Below are 18131 nucleotides of genomic sequence, written 5' to 3'. Positions count from 1 at the left end.
ACTGCCTTTCATTTGGTTTTATTGTTTCTAGAGCCCATGCATTTCTTGGGGGGTTACGTGCCTTGTAAGGGAATCGTTTAAGATGAATGGCGTTAAGGCACCATTGTGTTTTACTTGGCTCAGAAACGTACCTGAAGGTGAACACTCTCACTGTAGCTCTGCAAGCGCCTTCCTTTGTGAAGGGGAAGCAGGGAAGGGTGCCTCCTGAGAGAGAACGTCCTCTGTAGGGCCCACAGCTTCCCTTCCACCTTCTCTGTTCCTCCTCGTCTGGGCGACTCTCCCTGTGATGGTCATCAGCCACCGGGCAGGGCGCCTGCTCCCCCCTCTGTGCCGCTGTCCCGGGGGCCAGTGCGCTCTCTGAAGTCACCGCAAAGCCAGTCCCTCCAGGAGCACCTCTGGGGGCACCGGGGAGGCTCCTCACAGGGACCCTGGTCCAGGCCTTCTAGAGGGCGCCGACTTTTCCTGACTCCCCTGGGCTTTGGGAGTGAGAGGGAAACCTAAAATAAGTTGGATTTCAGAGTCTTGAGAAATTTATTGGGCAGGCAGATGGCCCCATGGGAAGCCAGACAAAAGTCTTTTGTGGAATTAAATTGTTTCACTGCATTTAGGGTTACGAGGGTCGAGTTACACTGCCATGAGGGGTCCAGCTGGACCCAGGCGTAAAATGTGGTTTTTCGGCCCCGTTTTCTAATGATACTTTAATTTTCATTCAATATTTCTAGGCCTCATTTGATATTTTTGGGGGGGTGGGGGGAAGGGGGAAGAAAGCCGACCCGGTCGATCTAAAACATAATGTGCGTGGCCACAAAATAAAATTTAAAAAAAGAAAATAAAAACAGACAAATAAAAGAATAGAAATTCAAAACAAAACAAAACAAAAAAACCAAACCTTCCCCCCGCCTCCCCTACCCCCCAAAAAAACAACGACAGAAAATAGAGCGACGCGCACTGATGGAATAACGGCGGCAAGGCCGCCCAGGTGGTCGCACCGTCTCTTCCCTCCCTGGACGCAGCTCGTAGGCCCACAGGCAGGGGGCTTCCCTGCAGAGTCCAGGCTGGACACAGTGACCAGGTGTCAGGAATGACGCGGACGTGCTGTCCGGGACCTCAGAGGCCAGACCAGGAGAGCCCTGCGCTCTCGCCTGTGTCCCCTGGGACCAGCCCCCACGCTGTGAGGACCCCGGGCCACAGGCAGGGGCCACAGGCAGGCGATGGCACTGCAGCAGCAGCCAGCACAGACGGCTGAGTCTCAGGATTCCAGCTGCAACCGCAGCTACAGCCACAGTCACAGCCACAGCCACAGCCACAGTCACAGCCACAGCCACAGCTACAGCCACAGCCACAGCCACAGCCACAGCCACAGCCACAGCCACAGCTACAGCCGCAGCGAGGCCCCCAGAGCCGCAGGAAACCGTCAGTTTGGGCCCTATGTTTGGGGGTGGCTGCGTTTGACGTGAGTCACTGTTTCCTCAACAGAGAACTCACCCACGTGCTCAGCACGTCGCCGGGCGAGCGGCCCTCTGCTCCTGCCCTCGTGCGGGGCAGTGGCACCGACGGGCGCCTGGAGGTATCTCTGCCCCGTGACCCTGGGTCTGCCCCATGACCCCGGTGTCCGCCCCGTGACCCTGGTGTCCGTCCCGTGACCCTGGGCCTGCCAGCGCAGCCGGTCAGCGTGGCCCTGTGACCGGCGATGGGGGCCTTGAGCTCGTTGCCACTGAGCCGATGACAGGTAACACTCAGGCAGGCTTTCCCCGCGGGCCTGCTTCTGGAGTATGGGGTGAGCTGGGTTGGGGGGCTGCGATGCTGAACAGCAGGAATAAAACCAGACCCGCTGGCCGGCTGGAGACGGACGATGTGGCCTTGCTGATGGCCTCAGGTCGCGTCTCAGAAACTAAACACAACGGAACCGTCTCCAGGAGCCGAAGCTTCTGTTTCCCGTTGCGTGACGGGTGCGGGCGGTGGCTGGGTGGGCGGGAATCCTGACAAGAGAGACTCTTTGGGGCAGCATGCTTCTGATTGTGATTCTTTTTTTTAAAAAAAATGTATGATTTCAGAAAGGACAGGAGAGGGAGAGAGAGATGGAAACATCAATGATGAGAGAGAATCATTGGTCAGCTGCCTCCTGCACACCCCCCACTGGGGATCGAGCCTGCAACCCGGGTACGTGCCCTTGCCTGGAATTGGACCCGGGACCCTTCAGTCCGCAGGCCAACGCTATCCACTGAGCCAAGCCAGCCAGGCTCCAATTGTAATTCTTTACGATTCAGAAGGAGCGTACTTAGGCGCACGTGGCCAACCAAGTCTTACTGAGTCAACTGCTTGGCTCGCGGTGTTTGCAGGGAAGGTAAGGAAGTGCGGGCTCTTCAGGCTTCAGGAGGAGCTGATCCGACAGAGCACGGCCAGGCCCAAGCGCAGTGTCCCAAGGGCGCTCTGTACCCACAGCAGGGGCGCCTGGCTCGCCTGGGAGAGATACAGGGGCACCTGGCTCGCCTGGGAGAGATGCAGGGGCTCCTGGTTCGCCTGGGAGAGATGCAGGGCCTGGCTCGCCTGGGAGAGATGCAGGGCCTGGCTCGCCTGGGAGAGATGCAGGGCCTGGCTCGCCTGGGAGAGATGCAGGGCCTGGCTCGCCTGGGAGAGATGCAGGGGCTCCTGGCTCGCCTGGGAGAGATGCAGGGCCTGGCTTGCCTGGGAGAGATGCAGGGGCTCCTGGTTCGCCTGGGAGAGATGCAGGGGCTCCTGGTTCGCCTGGGAGAGATGCAGGGCCTGGCTCGCCTGGGAGAGATGCAGGGGCGCCTGGCTCGCCCGGAGGGGTGTGGCGAGGAAGCGGCCAGGAGACGCGGGCGAGAGGCTGGTCTGCAGGAGGAGGGAGCCACCGGTTAGGCCCACATGGATGGAACCAGAGGGCCGAGCAGCAGGAGGGCACAGAGAAGCCGGGGCGGCTGGCGGACACCCGGCCTCAGCCAGGCCGCACCGCACCCTGCTTCTCACCCACGTCAGCATCCGCTCACTGTGGGCGTGGGCTAGTCCGGTGCGGGGCCTCTTTCTTCACCCCTCCCGCCGCCTCCTGGGCAGGCATCGCCCACTTCTCTGTGCTGACGTCCTCACCGACGCAGTAATGCCCGGCTGTTAGGTCAGCTCAGTGCCTCACTTCTGTGCCCTTGTTTTCCTTCCCTTTTCCTTCGAGCTTAGCTCCTGTGTTCGTTCATTCGGCAGCAGAACAGTCTTCCGTTTGCCTGGTGCTCACTGGCAGTTGCCCGTCTCTTCTGTGGAAAGCGCTCTGAGTGGATCCGGGTTGAGTGGGGATGACACGCCCACGCTGAGCCCGTCTCACCCCGCCGTGTGCACCTTCTCAGAGGGACACGGACACGCCATCGTGACTTCCACCTTGTTCAGAGGGGACCGTGTGTGATGGGACCGTGGGGCCATGGGAAACAGCAGCCAGCTGCCCGAGGGAGACGGGTGGTTCCCTGAACAGGCTGAACCGGGTCAGGGTGTGAGGATGGGTTTTCTAGAAGGAACTGAATTTGGGGCGGGCGTGCGGAGTTGGCCGGGTGCTGTGCTCTGGGGACACCCAGGGCAGAGCCAGGAGGGGCGTGTGCTGAGGGGACAGGAGCCGAGGGCGGCCCGGCAGGTTCCCGGGATGGGCAGCTTCCGAGCTGAGCTGAGCGGGGCCACAGGTGGGTCTGTGGGTGGTGACAGGTGGGTCTGTGGGTGGTGAGAGCTGGGTCTGTGGGTGCTGACAGCTGGGTCTATGGGTGGTGAGAGGTGGGTCTGTGGGTGGTGACAGGTGGGTCTGTGGGTGGTGCCAGGTGGGTCTGTGGGTGGTGAGAGCTGGGTCTGTGGGTGGTGAGAGCTGGGTCTGTGGGTGGTGCCAGGTGGGTCTGTGGGTGGTGACAGGTGGGTCTGTGAGTGGTGACAGGTGGGTCTGTTGGTGCTGACAGGTGGGTCTGTGGGTGGTGCCAGGTGGGTCTGTGGGTGGTGAGAGCTGGGTCTGTGGGTGGTGAGAGCTGGGTCTGTGGGTGCTGACAGGTGGGTCTGTGGGTGGTGACAGGTGGGTCTGTGAGTGGTGAGAGCTGGGTTTGTGGGTGGTGACAGGTGGGTCTGTGTGTGCTGACAGGTAGGTTTGTGGGTGGTGAGTGGCAGCCCAGCCTTGACTGTTGCCCTGGGAGGGGATGAAGGAGAGAACAGCCATGACCTCTGGGCTCCCTGCTTATGGGAAACACAGAGCTGGACATAAAGCAAATGTTCAGTCCAGGCAGTCTGCCCGTAACTAACCTCCCGCCTTTACATGCATTTATCTCACTTCACGGAAGCTGTGCTGCAGGTTAGCACGGGTACAGCTCTCGCTCAGCGGCTGTGTCTGCAGTTACGACTATGACTGCGTGAGGGCCCAGCTTAAGGCTGACCTCTCCCCGGAGCTTGAGGCCTGTGTGCGTGTTGGTGGAGCCCCGGGCCCCGTGGTGTCAGGGAGCAGCCTGGCCGCTGGCTGGCAGCCCCGTCTGTCAATCCTGCGGATGTTCTATGGGAGCCCCAGGTGTCCAGGAGCCCCGCCGGGACCCCTGTGTCGCCACGGGGAGCAGGAGCAGAGTTAGGTAACAGGAAGCTCTGGGAATATCGGCTCGCAGGCTGGTAGCTGCCTCGCCACACGGTTTATCTTTAGACACTAATAACACACTTCAGGGCTTACGGACAGCGCGTGCCGCCTGCTATGCATAAAGAGAGAATTCCTTTGTTTCTAAGACAGGCGGTAGGCAATTAATTACTTAAAGTGGGGCCGCTATTCTTAGGAAAGTGATACATTTTCTGTACTATTTTCCCTCTGAAGCAGAATTTTATATTCATCTTGTCCTCCTTCCAGGGGGTTTAATGACTCAAGTATCATAAAGAGTCTTGAAATAAAGGACCATCTCTTTATACGAAGAACCTTGAAATAAAAGACCATCTATTTATATGAATGGACTTCAAGAACAGTGCTAAATCGAGGGTGCATACATAATTCCATTTCTCCATAAAATTGCCGGTGATATTTTCATAGAGTGTGCCCTTTTCAACTTGAATTATGTGATGCACACGCATATTTAGATAATACACAGAAGGAAGCAGGGTTGTATAATACATAAAGCACCCTTACTGAATTCCTATCATGGGCCAGGCATTACGATGAGCACACCCCGAGACACAGCTTAATGTCTCATGTTACCAACGAGGGAGGGGGGCTTGGAGAGAGTAGGTGGCTTGTCCAGGGTTATAGGACTAGTGGAGAGAGTAGGTGGCTTGTCCAGGGTTATAGGACTAGTGGAGAGAGTAGGTGGCTTGTCCAGGGTTGTATGACTAGTGGAGAGAGTAGGTGGCTTGTCCAGGGTTATAGGACTAGTGGAGAGAGTAGGTGCTTGTCCAGGGTTATAGGACTAGTGGAGAGAGTAGGTGCTTGTCCAGGGTTATAGGACTAGTGGAGAGAGTAGGTGGCTTGTCCAGGGTTATAGGACTAGTGGAGAGAGTAGGTGGCTTGTCCAGGGTTATAGGACTAGTGGAGAGAGTAGGTGCTTGTCCAGGGTTATAGGACTAGTGGAGAGAGTAGGTGGCTTGTCCAGGGTTATAGGACTAGTGGAGAGAGTAGGTGCTTGTCCAGGGTTATAGGACTAGTGGAGAGAGTTAGGTGGCTTGTCCAGGGTTATAGGACTAGTCACAGGCAGCGCGGACATGGGAAATTAGATCTCTTCATTGCTCAAGGCTGGATTTTTATTTTTTTAATCATCATCAGAGGCAAGAGGAGGAAGGGAGAGAGAGAAACATTGATGTGAGAGAGAAACGTCAATTGCTTGCCTTCCGTGCACACATCCTGACGGGGCATCAAACCTGCAACCTTTCGGTGCCCAGGGCGATGCTCAACCCCCTGAGCCACCCCTGCTGGGCAAGGCTGCATTCTTCATTCCTGTGTGTTCAGCTGTCAAGGTGCTGTACAGGGTTATGCTCCATGTCGTGTGAACCAATCTTTTGCAGAAAGTCTAAGAACAGTGGTCTTGATTTCTCTGTCAGTTCAAGGGTCTCCTGCGTCCCTGGGACCCCTTCCTGCCCCCCCACCCCCCCGCCCCCGCAAGGAGCCCAGGACTCGGGCTGCAGCGGGTCCTGCAGGAGCCGGCTCCCAGGTGGCTGCCAGGAGGAGACCCCTCCTGGGACATCACTCAGCAGTCCCCGTGGGACCCACAGGCGTTTCCCGTCAGTGCCCTCTTTAAGCTATTTCCAGTTAAGATTGTTCATATTTTGAAAGCCACCAGGGAGGGCTATCTCTGGCCCCTTGCGATCCATTTTAATCAGTGAAATGTCACGGAGGGAGGTTGATGCCTCACATTTTGCCTGTCTTGCTCATCTGGAAGCTTCTCTGACTCCTGGGAGGTGAGCACAGCGTGTTCAAGGCCGGAACCCTCAGATCTCTGCAGGTGGCTGTGTCAGGTGTGGTCTTTTCCTGAGAAGAGAGATCCAGGCAAGAGTGACTCTCAGGAGGTCGCCCCCAGTCTGTACCGGGGCCGGGGTCCCGCTGAGGGACTGGGCTTGGAAGGAGCCGCCGGCCGCAGTCACGCTGCCTTCCCCTAGGGACTCGAGGAAGCGAGTGGTTCTTAAATAAGTTCATCGTAGTACTTCTCGGGAGTTTATTCTTAAATTTATCCTCAGATTCATGACAACGCAAAGGGCCTTTAGGATAGAGGTCATTTATTTTAGTTTCAGTTGTAACCGTGGCTGTCCCCTTTTTCTCCAGATGAGAAAACCTTGGATTTGTTGTTCTCGCTAAAAGAGGCCATTGGTGGTTCTAAGAACATGAATGTCATTTTCAAGTTGACTGACCAGCCCCTGCTTACACTGAGGTGAAGTCTGCTTATCCAGGGGAACCGAGCCCCTCCTTCCCAGTCCCCTGCTCTGTGTTCCCGTGAGTCATCAGCAAGGAAGTGGCCGCTTCGGTCTGGACCCCCTGCCTCCGGCGGCCGCGGCTGCTGCCCCAGCTCCTGTAAATCCCTCTCTTCACCTCCAGCTCTCAGGTCCACGCTCAGTCCTCAGCGGTGAATGACCTTTCTTTATTTATTTATTTTTGGTCACAGATCTGGGTATTTTCCAGTCGAATCCTATTTCTTGTGTGTATTTTCTAATGAGCTTATCTTATTATGGGATAGATGTACCCTTTCCTGTGACTTTCGTTGTTCTAGAAGGTATTTCAGTATGAAGATGACAACGTGGACACCACGTGACTAATGCAACTCGAGGCAGAGGAGTTTGGACACGGTGGGTGCTGTTTGGGGGGGAAGCGAAAGGCAAGAGAACCAGGCACAAGTCCTGTGGTGTCACCTCCTCAAAAAGAAAGCCGGCTTTCACCACAGCAAGACCAGCTGGTCTTTTTATGTTAATGCATATTTGGATCCTAAGTGTTCTCTCAAACCATCGTTGTATGGAACAGAATCAGAAAGAATCCTATATAATAAAGAGCTAATATGCTAATTAGGCCAGACAGCGGGACGACCTTCTGGAACAACCTTCCGGAACGACCAGTGGGCAGGGCTGTGTGGCTGCAGGGCCACGAGGCAGCCAGGGCTGCAAGGGCTGAACACCTTGCACAAATTGCGTGCATCAGGCCTCTAGTGTGTGTGTGTATATATATTCATTCATAAATAGTAATACAGTGCAACCTCGCTTCTCTAACTTAATTCATTCCGGAAGGCTGTTCGAAAACAAAATCATTTTTTCCCATTAGAAATCATGTAAATTGAATTAATCCATTCCAGACCCCCAAATGACTCCCTGTCTTAACTAACTTTCTTATACATAGTACATATCTATTGTTTAATCTATAAATAAACACTTTAAAAACCAGAAGGACATGAAATGTCAATGAAAATTGAACAAAAAGGAAAGGAACTATACAGTAAAAATGAAAAAGAAAATTTAACAATAATAATAAGCAGCAACAAAAGCAAAAACCCACGAAAGTATTCACAACACAGGATCCTGAGACTGTAACAGTGGGAAACTGACTCAGACTCCCTCATTCTCTCCTTTGTTTGTGGCCTGAGGGATGCGTGGCTCGTCATACAGGCATCGGCGTGGAAGGGTTGTCTGGTTGAGAAGCGAGGTCCCACTGTACATATAATATAAATAGATAGGACGCCGAAACCGGTTTGGCTCAGTGGATAGAGCGTCGGCCTGCGGACTGAAAGATCCCAGGTTCGATTCCGGTCAAGGGCATGTACCTGGGTTGCGGGCATATCCCCAGTAGGAGATGTGCAGGAGGCAGCTGATCGATGTATCTCTCTCATCGATGTTTCTAACTCTCTGTCTCTCTCCCTTCCTCTCTGTAAAAAATCAATAAAACATAAAAAATATATATATATATAAATAGATAGGAAATAGATGTCTAAAGTATAAAATTTTATAATTTCCTAATTATAATTTATATAATTAGGAAATTTTACATAATTTCCTAATTATATAAAATATATAATTTTTATAATTACATAAATATAAAATATACAATTTCCTCGTTATATAAAATATATAGTTTTTATAATTACAGAAATATAATTACAAAAATATAATTTCTATAATTGTAATTTTTATAATTACAGAAATTAAAGTGTGTAAATATGTGACATGTACGTATACGTACGCGCATTTTTACATTTAGTTTCCTGTGTCGTATGCTCAAAGGTATACGTAGAAGCCACGGGACCAGGATGAAGAGCCACTTCTCAGTGCGCCTCTGCCCCTAAGCGCTACTGACTGACACCGGAAAGACCCGGCCGTCGGGCGATGTTTCGTTCCCTTTGTACAGCGTACGGTGGCTGCCGGTGCCGATGGCTGCCGGTGCTGATCGCTCGTGGCGCTGATGCGGTTGCACCCAGTCCGCCAGCCAGACGGCTCTTTGAGGGATGCGGTTCTGGAGACATGAAGTAGGCACGTGGGCACGGGCCTTGGGACTGGTGATCAGAGCCGAGCCTGGCCCCGCGGGGCCAGAGGTCGAGCGAGGGCAAGCTGTGAGCGACAGGAAACACTGGTACAGGGGCTGGTCCTTATCACGGTGGAGATGTGGCCGATCCCGCGGCGGTGCACGTTTGAGAACCTCCGTCAGCGTTGGGATGACCTCGGTGCTCCCAGAGGGCGGCCACCGGCCCAAAGCCTGCGGCCCAGGCCTCGAACATGCCGAGTGTCCATGCCAGACACGGGCCGGACCCCCTGCTGCCTCCACCCCCAGCTTGGCCCCTCAGAGGGCAGTCAGGGGCTTTCCCTGGGCCTGTCTCAGTGAGCAGTCACTTAATTAATCTGAATGGATTCCACTGCACTCACACCTTTGTCAGTCTCACGTACGCGTGTGTACGGCCCGTATCACATATCTTCTCTCTTTGGCATGTGGCTTGCTGATCGGCTGCGCCTTCTGTGTAGCGGACGGACGGCCCTGGCTCACTGGGCTGGTGTGAGTGAAGATGAGTGTTTTGCTGGAGTGTGACACGCTGCCTGCTTTGGGTCTATTAAGTATATTGGCTTTGCAGGGGCAGCAGAAGTCAAGGCACCGAAATGAACATGTGTTTCAGCCATGTAAGCAGTGTACCACGTCGTTGCCAAAAAGTGACGTTCCAGCGACAGAACAGTCTGTAACATGCGGGACAGTTTATCGCCCAGGAACGTGTGGCCGGATTCTGCATTTTTTTTACATTAAATCTTGTTTCTATTTCTCGGTTGGCAGGACATTAGTGAGTTCTCCAACATCTGTCCTGGTGACGGTGGTAGCGAGGACGATGGCCGCCCAGCCACCTGTCTGTCCTTCCCAGGGATCCTGGGCTCGGACCCAGAACCTGCCCCTCCCCCGCCCCTCCCACGGGTGTGACCTGAGATGTGTGTGGTCCCTCGTCCTCACTGGTCCTGCACGTCACGTGACAGGAAGGGACACTTGCACTCGTGGGCACTGAGCCGAGGTCCAGGGTGCAGGTGAGAATCACATCGGCTGACTCCCCCAAGCATGTTGTAGATGTTGGTTGGACTTGGAGGATGGATGCCTGGCTACTGGGACTGTCCCTGGGATCATGGACGAGAGACGCATTTCTAAGAGACTGTGCCGGCAGGCAGTGCCTCTCTGACATGTGAGCACGGATCTCAGCCCAGGAACGAATGCGAAGCCTTACACAGCCATCGGGGGCGTCTCGGGATGCAAGGGACCGGTTTGCACTGCAGTCTCGCGTTCCACCTGGCCTCTGCCTTGGAATTCACCCAAAACAAGGAAACGACACGCATTCAAAGTCTTCTGCCTCCTTGTTTCTGAAAGAGTTGGATAGTTGCTGAGTGACATGGGGAGTTCCTAGGTCAGAATGTTCTTCCTTCAAACACAACAAGGAACAGAAGCTTGGCCTCCCCTGACACCCTGCTCTCCCTCACCCTCCCCCCAGAGCCCCCATCTCGTGCCTCTGTTCTTGAAACGTCCTCAGCTGCCCATGGGAAGCCAGTGTTCTCTGAGGGGTGTCCGTACTTTTCCTGGTGGCTGAGTTCACCCCGCCCCTGGGACCATAGACCCACTCGTGACACTAGGACAGGAGAGCAGGAGGCGGGACCGGGGAGCTGGCAGGCCCTGTGACAGCAGGTGACAGCTGAGGAGTGCAGAGGGTGCACCCGGTCCCCCAGATGGGTCCAAGGGGACTCACAGCTGTTACTCCGAAGTTCAGGTGCTACTGTTCCTATAGAAGCCGGCCGGCCCCACCTTCCTCTCCCCACACGGACGGGTTTCCGGGATGGGGACCCTTCAGGGCTGACCGGGTCAGCGGATGCAGGCGGGCACACGGGGCCTGTGCCGTAAGGAAGGCACGAGGGGTCCCTCCGCAGGAGCACACGGGCACCGGACACTCGGAGGCTCCTGGTAAAGTCACCGCTGTTTTCTTTTAGGCGGTGGACTCGGAGCTGGTACTGGTCCCTGTTGGTCACATAGGTCCCCTTTTGTTGGCGGCGGGAACGGGATTTTGCAGGAGGTGGCACCAGCAGAGATTACAGTTTTCACAAAGCACCTACCCGTGTGTGAGGGAAGATTGCGCTCTGATTTACTTGCGGGACAAACTGTGCCAGAGGACAAGGTGCGGGGGGTGGGAGGGAGGAGAGGAGGGGGGCAGGGGGAGGGGAGGGAACGTGCTAATCGTAGGAATAAAACTTGTGCTCTGCGGTTCCCTCTGGGGTTAAAAAATGTGGACAGTCGTCGTGTGGAGAACAAAAACTGGCCACTGACTGCAGTAATCCTTCCGTGTCGTCTTTCTCTTCTACCTCTGCCTTCCTAGGGCGACTGATATTTTGTCAAACCCCTTGACGCCCTGAGCATGTGCACATGTGGCGAGACCTCAGCCAGGGCTGCCCTGGGTCCTCACCTGGGCAAACGGGGTGGTTCCCCTGCAGTTTTGAGGGTTGAGAGGAGCGGTTAGAGCTCCCAGCTCCCTGCCCCTCCCCCACTTGATGGCTTTGTTTCACCTGCTGACATGAACTTGGCTGGAATGAGCGCGCTAGTGGCCTCGGGTGAATTAGTTACATGTGCGACGGCACCTTTCTGCTGTGTTCTTGTTCTCAGAGCTGTGCAGTGGGACAAGCATGTTATTTCTGGAATCAGATGTCCCCTTCCCAGGCTCATGCTGACACGATTCCTCTGTCCCGGGGGGCCTTGGCATGGCTGATGGTTTGACTCAGAGACGGGCTGCCCTTGCCGCCAGCACATATGTCAGAGAGCAGGCCTGCTAGTTACTCTGGGAGGCAGGCGGGTTGGACTAGACCAGTGCGCGGTGGACCGCGTGGGGCTGCCTCTTCCGTGCAGGCGTCTGTGAGCAGACCGTGTCCTCATCTCACATCACCCTCTGTACCCGACGTCACCGTGCCCCCTAAATTGGGGAGGGGAGATGTGTTAGGGGAGGTGCGGTGTGGATTCCGGCATGTTCTGTGTGGACACCTGCTTTGATCTCGGGACGGGGCCCCTTGGAGCTGGCATGAGGCTGTTCCACGGAGCCCTGGCCCTCTGCCCCTCACCTGCAGGAAGTAGGTTGCACCCTGTGGCCACGCAGTTGCTGATTTCTGTGCGGGGGGAACCCCTGCGATCCAGGCTCTTTGCTGTGGGTGTTCCCTGCAGTGCGCGCGGACTGAGCACAGCTGAGCGCGGGTCTCCGCTGCTCCTCCCCGATGCAGGGTGCGGGGTGCCCCGGCCCGCAGCACCCGTTCCTGTGCTTCAGGAGCTTGGAGCTGTGTGCAGGCCACGGGAACCCTAAGCACCAGGGACGCTGCAGACACAGCAGGTCCCTCAGGGTGCTGGGAGGCCTGTCTCCTGGGGCACCGTCGGGGTGAACTGGCACCGCTCCTTGGAGAGGGACCGCGGGCGGCCTCGGTTGGTCAGTCAGTGTCAGTGTTGCCCCAGGGGCGGGCGCGCTCAGTCGCTGGGGCTCTGGTGGATCCTGGAAAGTCACAGGTGCGGCCCACGCCCCGGCACCTGCCCAGAGGCCGGCCCCGAGGCCGCGGGAGCCCAGGCCGCTGGCTGAGCGGGGAATATCGGCGGCACTCAGTGCGGCTGTGCCAGGGGCGGCTTCCTGCGACACGCGGGCGGGCATCCGATGTGGGGCCGGGCCCACCTGGCAGGCTTCCAGGCTGCCAGCAGATGTGACTCATGGCTGTTCCTCCTGCAGGAGAAGCCCTACAAGTGCTCGGACTGCAGCAAGGCCTTCAGCCAGAAGCGGGGCCTGGACGAGCACCGGAGGACGCACACCGGGGAGAAGCCCTTTCAGTGCGACGTGAGTCCGCCCTCTCCTTCCTGTCCCGGTCCTCCGCGTGCGTGTGCCTCAGTGTGTGTGTCTGTGTGAGTGCATACATCTATGTGTGTGCACGAGTGTGCATGTGTGCCTGAGCGCATGTGCATGTGTGTATCAGTGAATGTGCGCCTGTGTGTCTGCATGTGTATGCATGAGTGGGCATGCATGTCAATGCATCTGTATATGCATGAGCATGCATGTGTCTGAGTGTGTATGTGTCTGAGTGCATGTGTGCATGTGTGTCTGAGTACATGTGTGTGCATGTGTATCTGAGTGCATGAGTGGGCATGTGTGTCAACGCACCTGTGTGTGTGCATGAGCATGCATGTGTCTGAGTACGTGTGTGGGTGTGTGTGTCTGAGTGCGTGTGTATGCATGAGTGTGCCATTTATGCTGTTTGGGCCCCAAGGCATTTTGTTTAAGAGGTTTAATAGGAAATTGTTGATATGTCCATTCTGGCGAGAAATGAATTGTTTTCAGTTGTTCCTTAGAGACGTTTGGATGCAGCAGCAGTGGGGAGGGAGGGAGGTCAGTGTGCAGAGGACACACGTGAAGTGCAGAAACTCTTGGGAACTGGATTTAATCCCCCTTTACCGGACGTTAACTGCCATTCACTCCAGGAGCAGTGTGGCCTGTGGTGCATGTGGGCGGCATGTCCCTGTACAGGTGGCCTGCGTGCCTGCAGGTGTTTGGGAACAGGAGTGGTGTGGCCTGCGGTGCATGTGGACAGCATGTCCCTGTACAGGTGGCCTGCGTGCCTGCAGGTGTTTGGGAACAGGAGTGGTGTGGCCTGCGGTGCATGTGGGCATCGGGTCCCTGTACAGGTGGCCTGCGTGCCTGCAGGTGTTTGGGAACAGGAGTGGTGTGGCCTGCGGTGCATGTGGGCAGCATGTCCCTGTACAGGTGGCCTGCGTGCCTGCAGGTGTTTCAGAACAGGAGTGGTGTGGCCTGCGGTGCATGTGGGCATCGGGTCCCTGTACAGGTAGCCTGCATGCCTGCAGGTGTTTCGGAACAGGGTCATTGGTACCTTGTGGTCTCTCTTAGGTGTGCGACCTGGCTTTCAGCCTGAAGAAAATGCTGATCCGACACAAGATGACGCACAACCCCAACCGCCCGCTGGCGGAGTGCCAGTTCTGCCACAAGAAGTTCACGCGGAACGACTACCTCAAGGTGCACATGGACAACATCCACGGCGAGGCCGACAGCTGATGGCGGGGCCGCGGAGGGGGCCCTGGCGGAGCCCAGCTCTCCCCGTGAGCATGGCAGAGGCAGCCAGCGGCACGCACTGGCCTCGCAGCCCTTTGTGCCGACCTTTAGAGCCTGTAGACACACCTGCAACAAGAGAGCAGCCCACTCTACCGAGAAATGGTGCAGAGGGGGGAAAAAGACAACTTTGTAGCCCTACACAAGACTTGTGCTCTGTTCCTATAAAAATGGAAGGAGAGTCTTGGCCATCTCCATCTCTGATGAAGGTTATTCACATGCACACTGTTAGGCCTTCCTGTTATGCCGTTTTTGCATGTGTGTGCGTGTGTGAGCGCCAGTGTGCATGTACGTTGTCTGTGTGCGTCTGCATGTGTATGTGTGCGCGCGCGTGTGCGTGTGTGTGCATCAGTGTGCATGTGCGTTGTCTGTGTGCGTCTGCGTGTGTGTGTCTGTGCGTGTGCAAGGGCGCGCCATGCACATGCTGGTTATTGCCCCTGGTTATTGCTAACGTAGCCATAAGGAAATTCAGATTCTCAAGACTGCTCACTGTGGACGGGATGCGGGCCAGGTCCCACGTGTCCACACGATGGCCCATGGGACTCGCTGTTACCAGGGCCTGTGAAATGGAGCAGGTGTTGCTCCTGTGCGACACCTCCCGGCCGCAGGTCAGTTTAAAATAAAGAGGCAGCTGAGCGCTCACACCCCCACGGCACTGCTGCTCGTTTCCAGCAATTCTGAGGAAACGTGACTGCTCCCGTCACGCGGACGCAGGCACTCACTGTGCTAAGATCTGCACAGGAGCGACCATCGCAGTGACACACTCACCAGGCGGGGGCCTCCTGAAGTGAACACACGAGCAGACGTACTGAACAGGGAAGCAGGAGGGTGGCCACAGCGGCAGCGGGCGGCGAGGGGCAGTGTCCGATGGGGACCAAGCCCGCCCTCCCGCTCCACGGCCAGCGGCTCTTCCAGATCGGAGTCCTCAGAGCAGAGACATTCTGTCTGGGAAAGAACACTTCTCGGAAGCCTGGCCGCAGCCATTCTCAAACACGTTTGCCTTACCTTTGACCTTCCTGTGGTACTAGGAATCCACAGGGTTGACACGGTCATGGATGCTGAAGGGAACTGGAAGCCAGACGTCTGTTTCTCCCTTTAGGTTCCATTTCAGAGAAATAGCTGAGAGCAGCACAGAATGCACAGCTTGTTTGGGGAGAAGAGATGAGAAACTGTGATAGTGATTTCAAGGAGCATTATACGACAGAGGAATCCAAAACCAGAAACAAATTAAAATGAAGCCCAAATTCCGAACCCATCTATTTGGAGCCGCGCCGTAGAGAGGAAGTGTCATCCTGAGAAGTTACTTGGTTCTAACAATGTAGGGAGGAAGGTTACCTGAACACACAATGCTTTATAGTCAGTAACCTCATTTTAGAATTCTATTCATGCTCAGCGTTAGTTTCGAAGGGAAAAAAAAAAGACTCCATGTAGACACTTCAGCTCATAAAACACGAAATTTGGAGCTCGCCGGAGGTAACTTTAAAACATGTAAATTCCCAGATGACCATTGAGCTGTCGAAGGGTGGCTCTGCAGCGTTTTGTATCTGAAATTATAGACTATTTCACAGGGACGGACTTGGTCTTGTTTCTCCTGTCGTTTGTTTGAGCGGCGTATTTTTAGATCCTGTGTTTTCGGGCGCCCACGGCTGCGCTCCCATCGCCGCACATAAAGGGACAGCTGCGCGGCTGGCGGGGCGCGTCAGAGAATGTCTGCCCGGGGCTGGGGTGCTGCCTTCCCCCGCGGGTGCTCCCCGCCCCACGATGCGGGGAGGTGAGGAAGGAAGCCAGATACCGGTGGTGTGATCGCAGCACCTCCCGTCGGAACCGCTGCGGAAGCCACCGCTGAAACCAGGAGTCATGGGAGCGGGAAGAGGTGCTGGGCCTTCCCAGGCTGGAGGTCGTGTCCTGGAGGACACGGCAGACAAAGCTGTGGCCTGACCTGCCTCCCGCCTGTTCGAGGCCCTGAGAACCGGGTGTGGTCCCCGTTCCTCCAAAGCACCCTATTGAGAAGCATTTCGATCTGTTAGCCCTGGGCCCTGCGGCTCCTACGGCCCTTAGCATGGCCGTTCTGCGGGTCCGATGGGCGTTAAGAGCATCGATGGGCATCGAGGAGAGGCCTGCAGGCGAGCAGCAGGAAGGGAGCCGCGTTGAAGAAACCTTCTCCCCTTCCCTGCTCCCTTCCTTTCGCAGGAAAGGGACAGACGCAGGTCGCACGGAGTCGGAGCTCAGTGATTCCAAGAGGGATTCAGTACTACGGAGGGGCCCATGTCCTTTAATTATTAGCTTTGACTATGGGCACTCAAGGTCTTTGTGGATGTTGAATTCTGTCTGTTTCATAGTCACTGCCTTATTTATTTTCCTTTCCTCCCCCTCCATCCCCCCTTCCCCTCTTCCTCCTCATCCCCCGATTTTCAATTGTTGGCTAACGAGAGCACTTTATAGATTAATCATGACTGGCAGTTGCAGCATAAGCATATGCGTTGGGGATTCATTCTTGGGGTTGCACAGGACAGTTCACACGCTGCTTTTAAGAAACATCTATATCACGTGTGTGTGCGTGCATGTGTGTGTGCACGGGTGTGTGTCTAGAGAGTGTCATTTTATGGGAAGCTCACACAGGCAAGTCCATTACTTTGCTCCAGACTCTTCCTATCGCAGTGGCCTCACCGCTGAGTGTGAGCCAGGGTCCCAGAAGGCCCTGCAGCCTCTTTGGTGTGTTACATTGTTGCACCGCCCCCTCTCCCAGAGCAGGGAGGGAGGGAAGGAGGGGAGAGAGGGAGGGAGGGAGGGAGGGAAGAGAGGGAGGGAAGGAGGGGAGAGAGGGAGGGAGGGAGGGAGGGAGGGAAGAGAGGGAGGGAGGGAGGGGAGAGAGGAAGGGAAGGAGGGGAGGGAGGGAGGGAGGGAGGGAGGGAGGGGAGAGAGGGAGGGAAGGAGGGAGGGAGGGAGGACAGGCACTGGAAAGACTCATTTTACCTTCGCTGATGTGTTGCTTGGGAAATTGGTCTTGTGGCTGTGACTATGTGGCGATAAGTAGGTCGGAGGAAGTGTGCCTCGGAGCAAGAACATCCTGAGGGTCCCCAATTCAGGGGGGATAGAAGTTACGCTTAGGTTTTAGGGATTCCTACTTTTTTAAAGTCGTATTTCAGCGTCTTGGTGTCGCTTCGATCTTGAGAGATGTCCCTGTTACAAAAAGGAGAATCCTCGCCATCCTCATGCCCTCCCCGTGCGGGCTCGCACACCCTGCATTCGCTCATCCAGCGTCCATCTCCGAGGGGCGGGGCGCCGTCCTCTGCAGCCGGCCTCACTGCCTGGACCCCCTTGGGCTCAACACGATGTCGTCACCGTTTGTTGATGGGCTGTGTGACAGCGTGAGAGCTCGCTCGGGAGCCTTCCGCCGGGCCTGTCAGCATCCTGGGTTCCTCGGCCATGAACGGGACAGAACGCAACAGCTTTCTTCTACTACCACGGGTCCAGCTTTATTTCCTTCCCTGAGAAAAACGCTTAGCACTATGCTGTAAAACAGATGTTTATATTCCTTACTGAAGAAGCTGCCTCACTGTTGGATAGCATGTTTAACGTCCTAATCCTGCAAACATTGAGGCAGGTAGAATAAACTTTCGTTCCTCGGGCCCGCATAATACACAGCAGGAGGAAAGTGATCTAAGATTCTAAGAAATGTTGATCAGTAGATGCTGAAGACTGAGAAAGGAATAAGATCACTGAAACGATCCTCTATATTAATGTGAAGGAGTTTGTGCAAAATACCACTGTTTCTTGCAAGAAACACTGTGGACTTACCGGAATTTAGCGACATCGGCAGCCCCTAAAAGTCCACCTGCCGCTGCTAAATAGTCTAGAAATGAGAGACCCCAGCTCACAGTGGCTCCAGCGCCTCCCATCCCTTCATTTCTCGGGTGTGTCTTGGGGAACAGCAGCCGGTGCCCTGGCCTTCCAGCTCGTTGTCTGCCATCTTTTACGTTTTTAAGGGCGGATCTGTTTTGCTCCCCCGGTTGCTCTGAGAACTGTTGAGTATATGTCAGCGTTCGGTGTGTTTCTAATAAACAAGCCGGG

General features: G+C 55.5%; 1 protein-coding gene across 1 annotated transcript in view; it reads left to right on the top strand.

The window, feature by feature from the left end:
• Window positions 1–14142, top strand: part of PRDM5 (PR/SET domain 5) — a 109583-nt gene extending 95441 nt beyond the window's left edge. The window contains exons 15-16 of the mRNA XM_059695587.1: window positions 12675–12779; window positions 13842–14142. Of these exons, the coding sequence (XP_059551570.1) occupies window positions 12675–12779; window positions 13842–14006 (270 nt within the window). The 3' untranslated portion in view covers window positions 14007–14142. The remainder of the gene's footprint in view (window positions 1–12674; window positions 12780–13841) is intronic.
• The last annotated feature ends 3989 nt before the right edge of the window (window positions 14143–18131 follow it).

The sequence above is a fragment of the Myotis daubentonii genome, chromosome 5, assembly GCF_963259705.1.
Source record: "Myotis daubentonii chromosome 5, mMyoDau2.1, whole genome shotgun sequence".
In the NCBI taxonomy this organism is placed as follows: Eukaryota; Metazoa; Chordata; class Mammalia; order Chiroptera; family Vespertilionidae; genus Myotis; species Myotis daubentonii.
The sequence above is the reverse complement of the archived record's forward strand: the minus strand, read 5'-3'. Positions and strand labels throughout refer to the sequence as shown.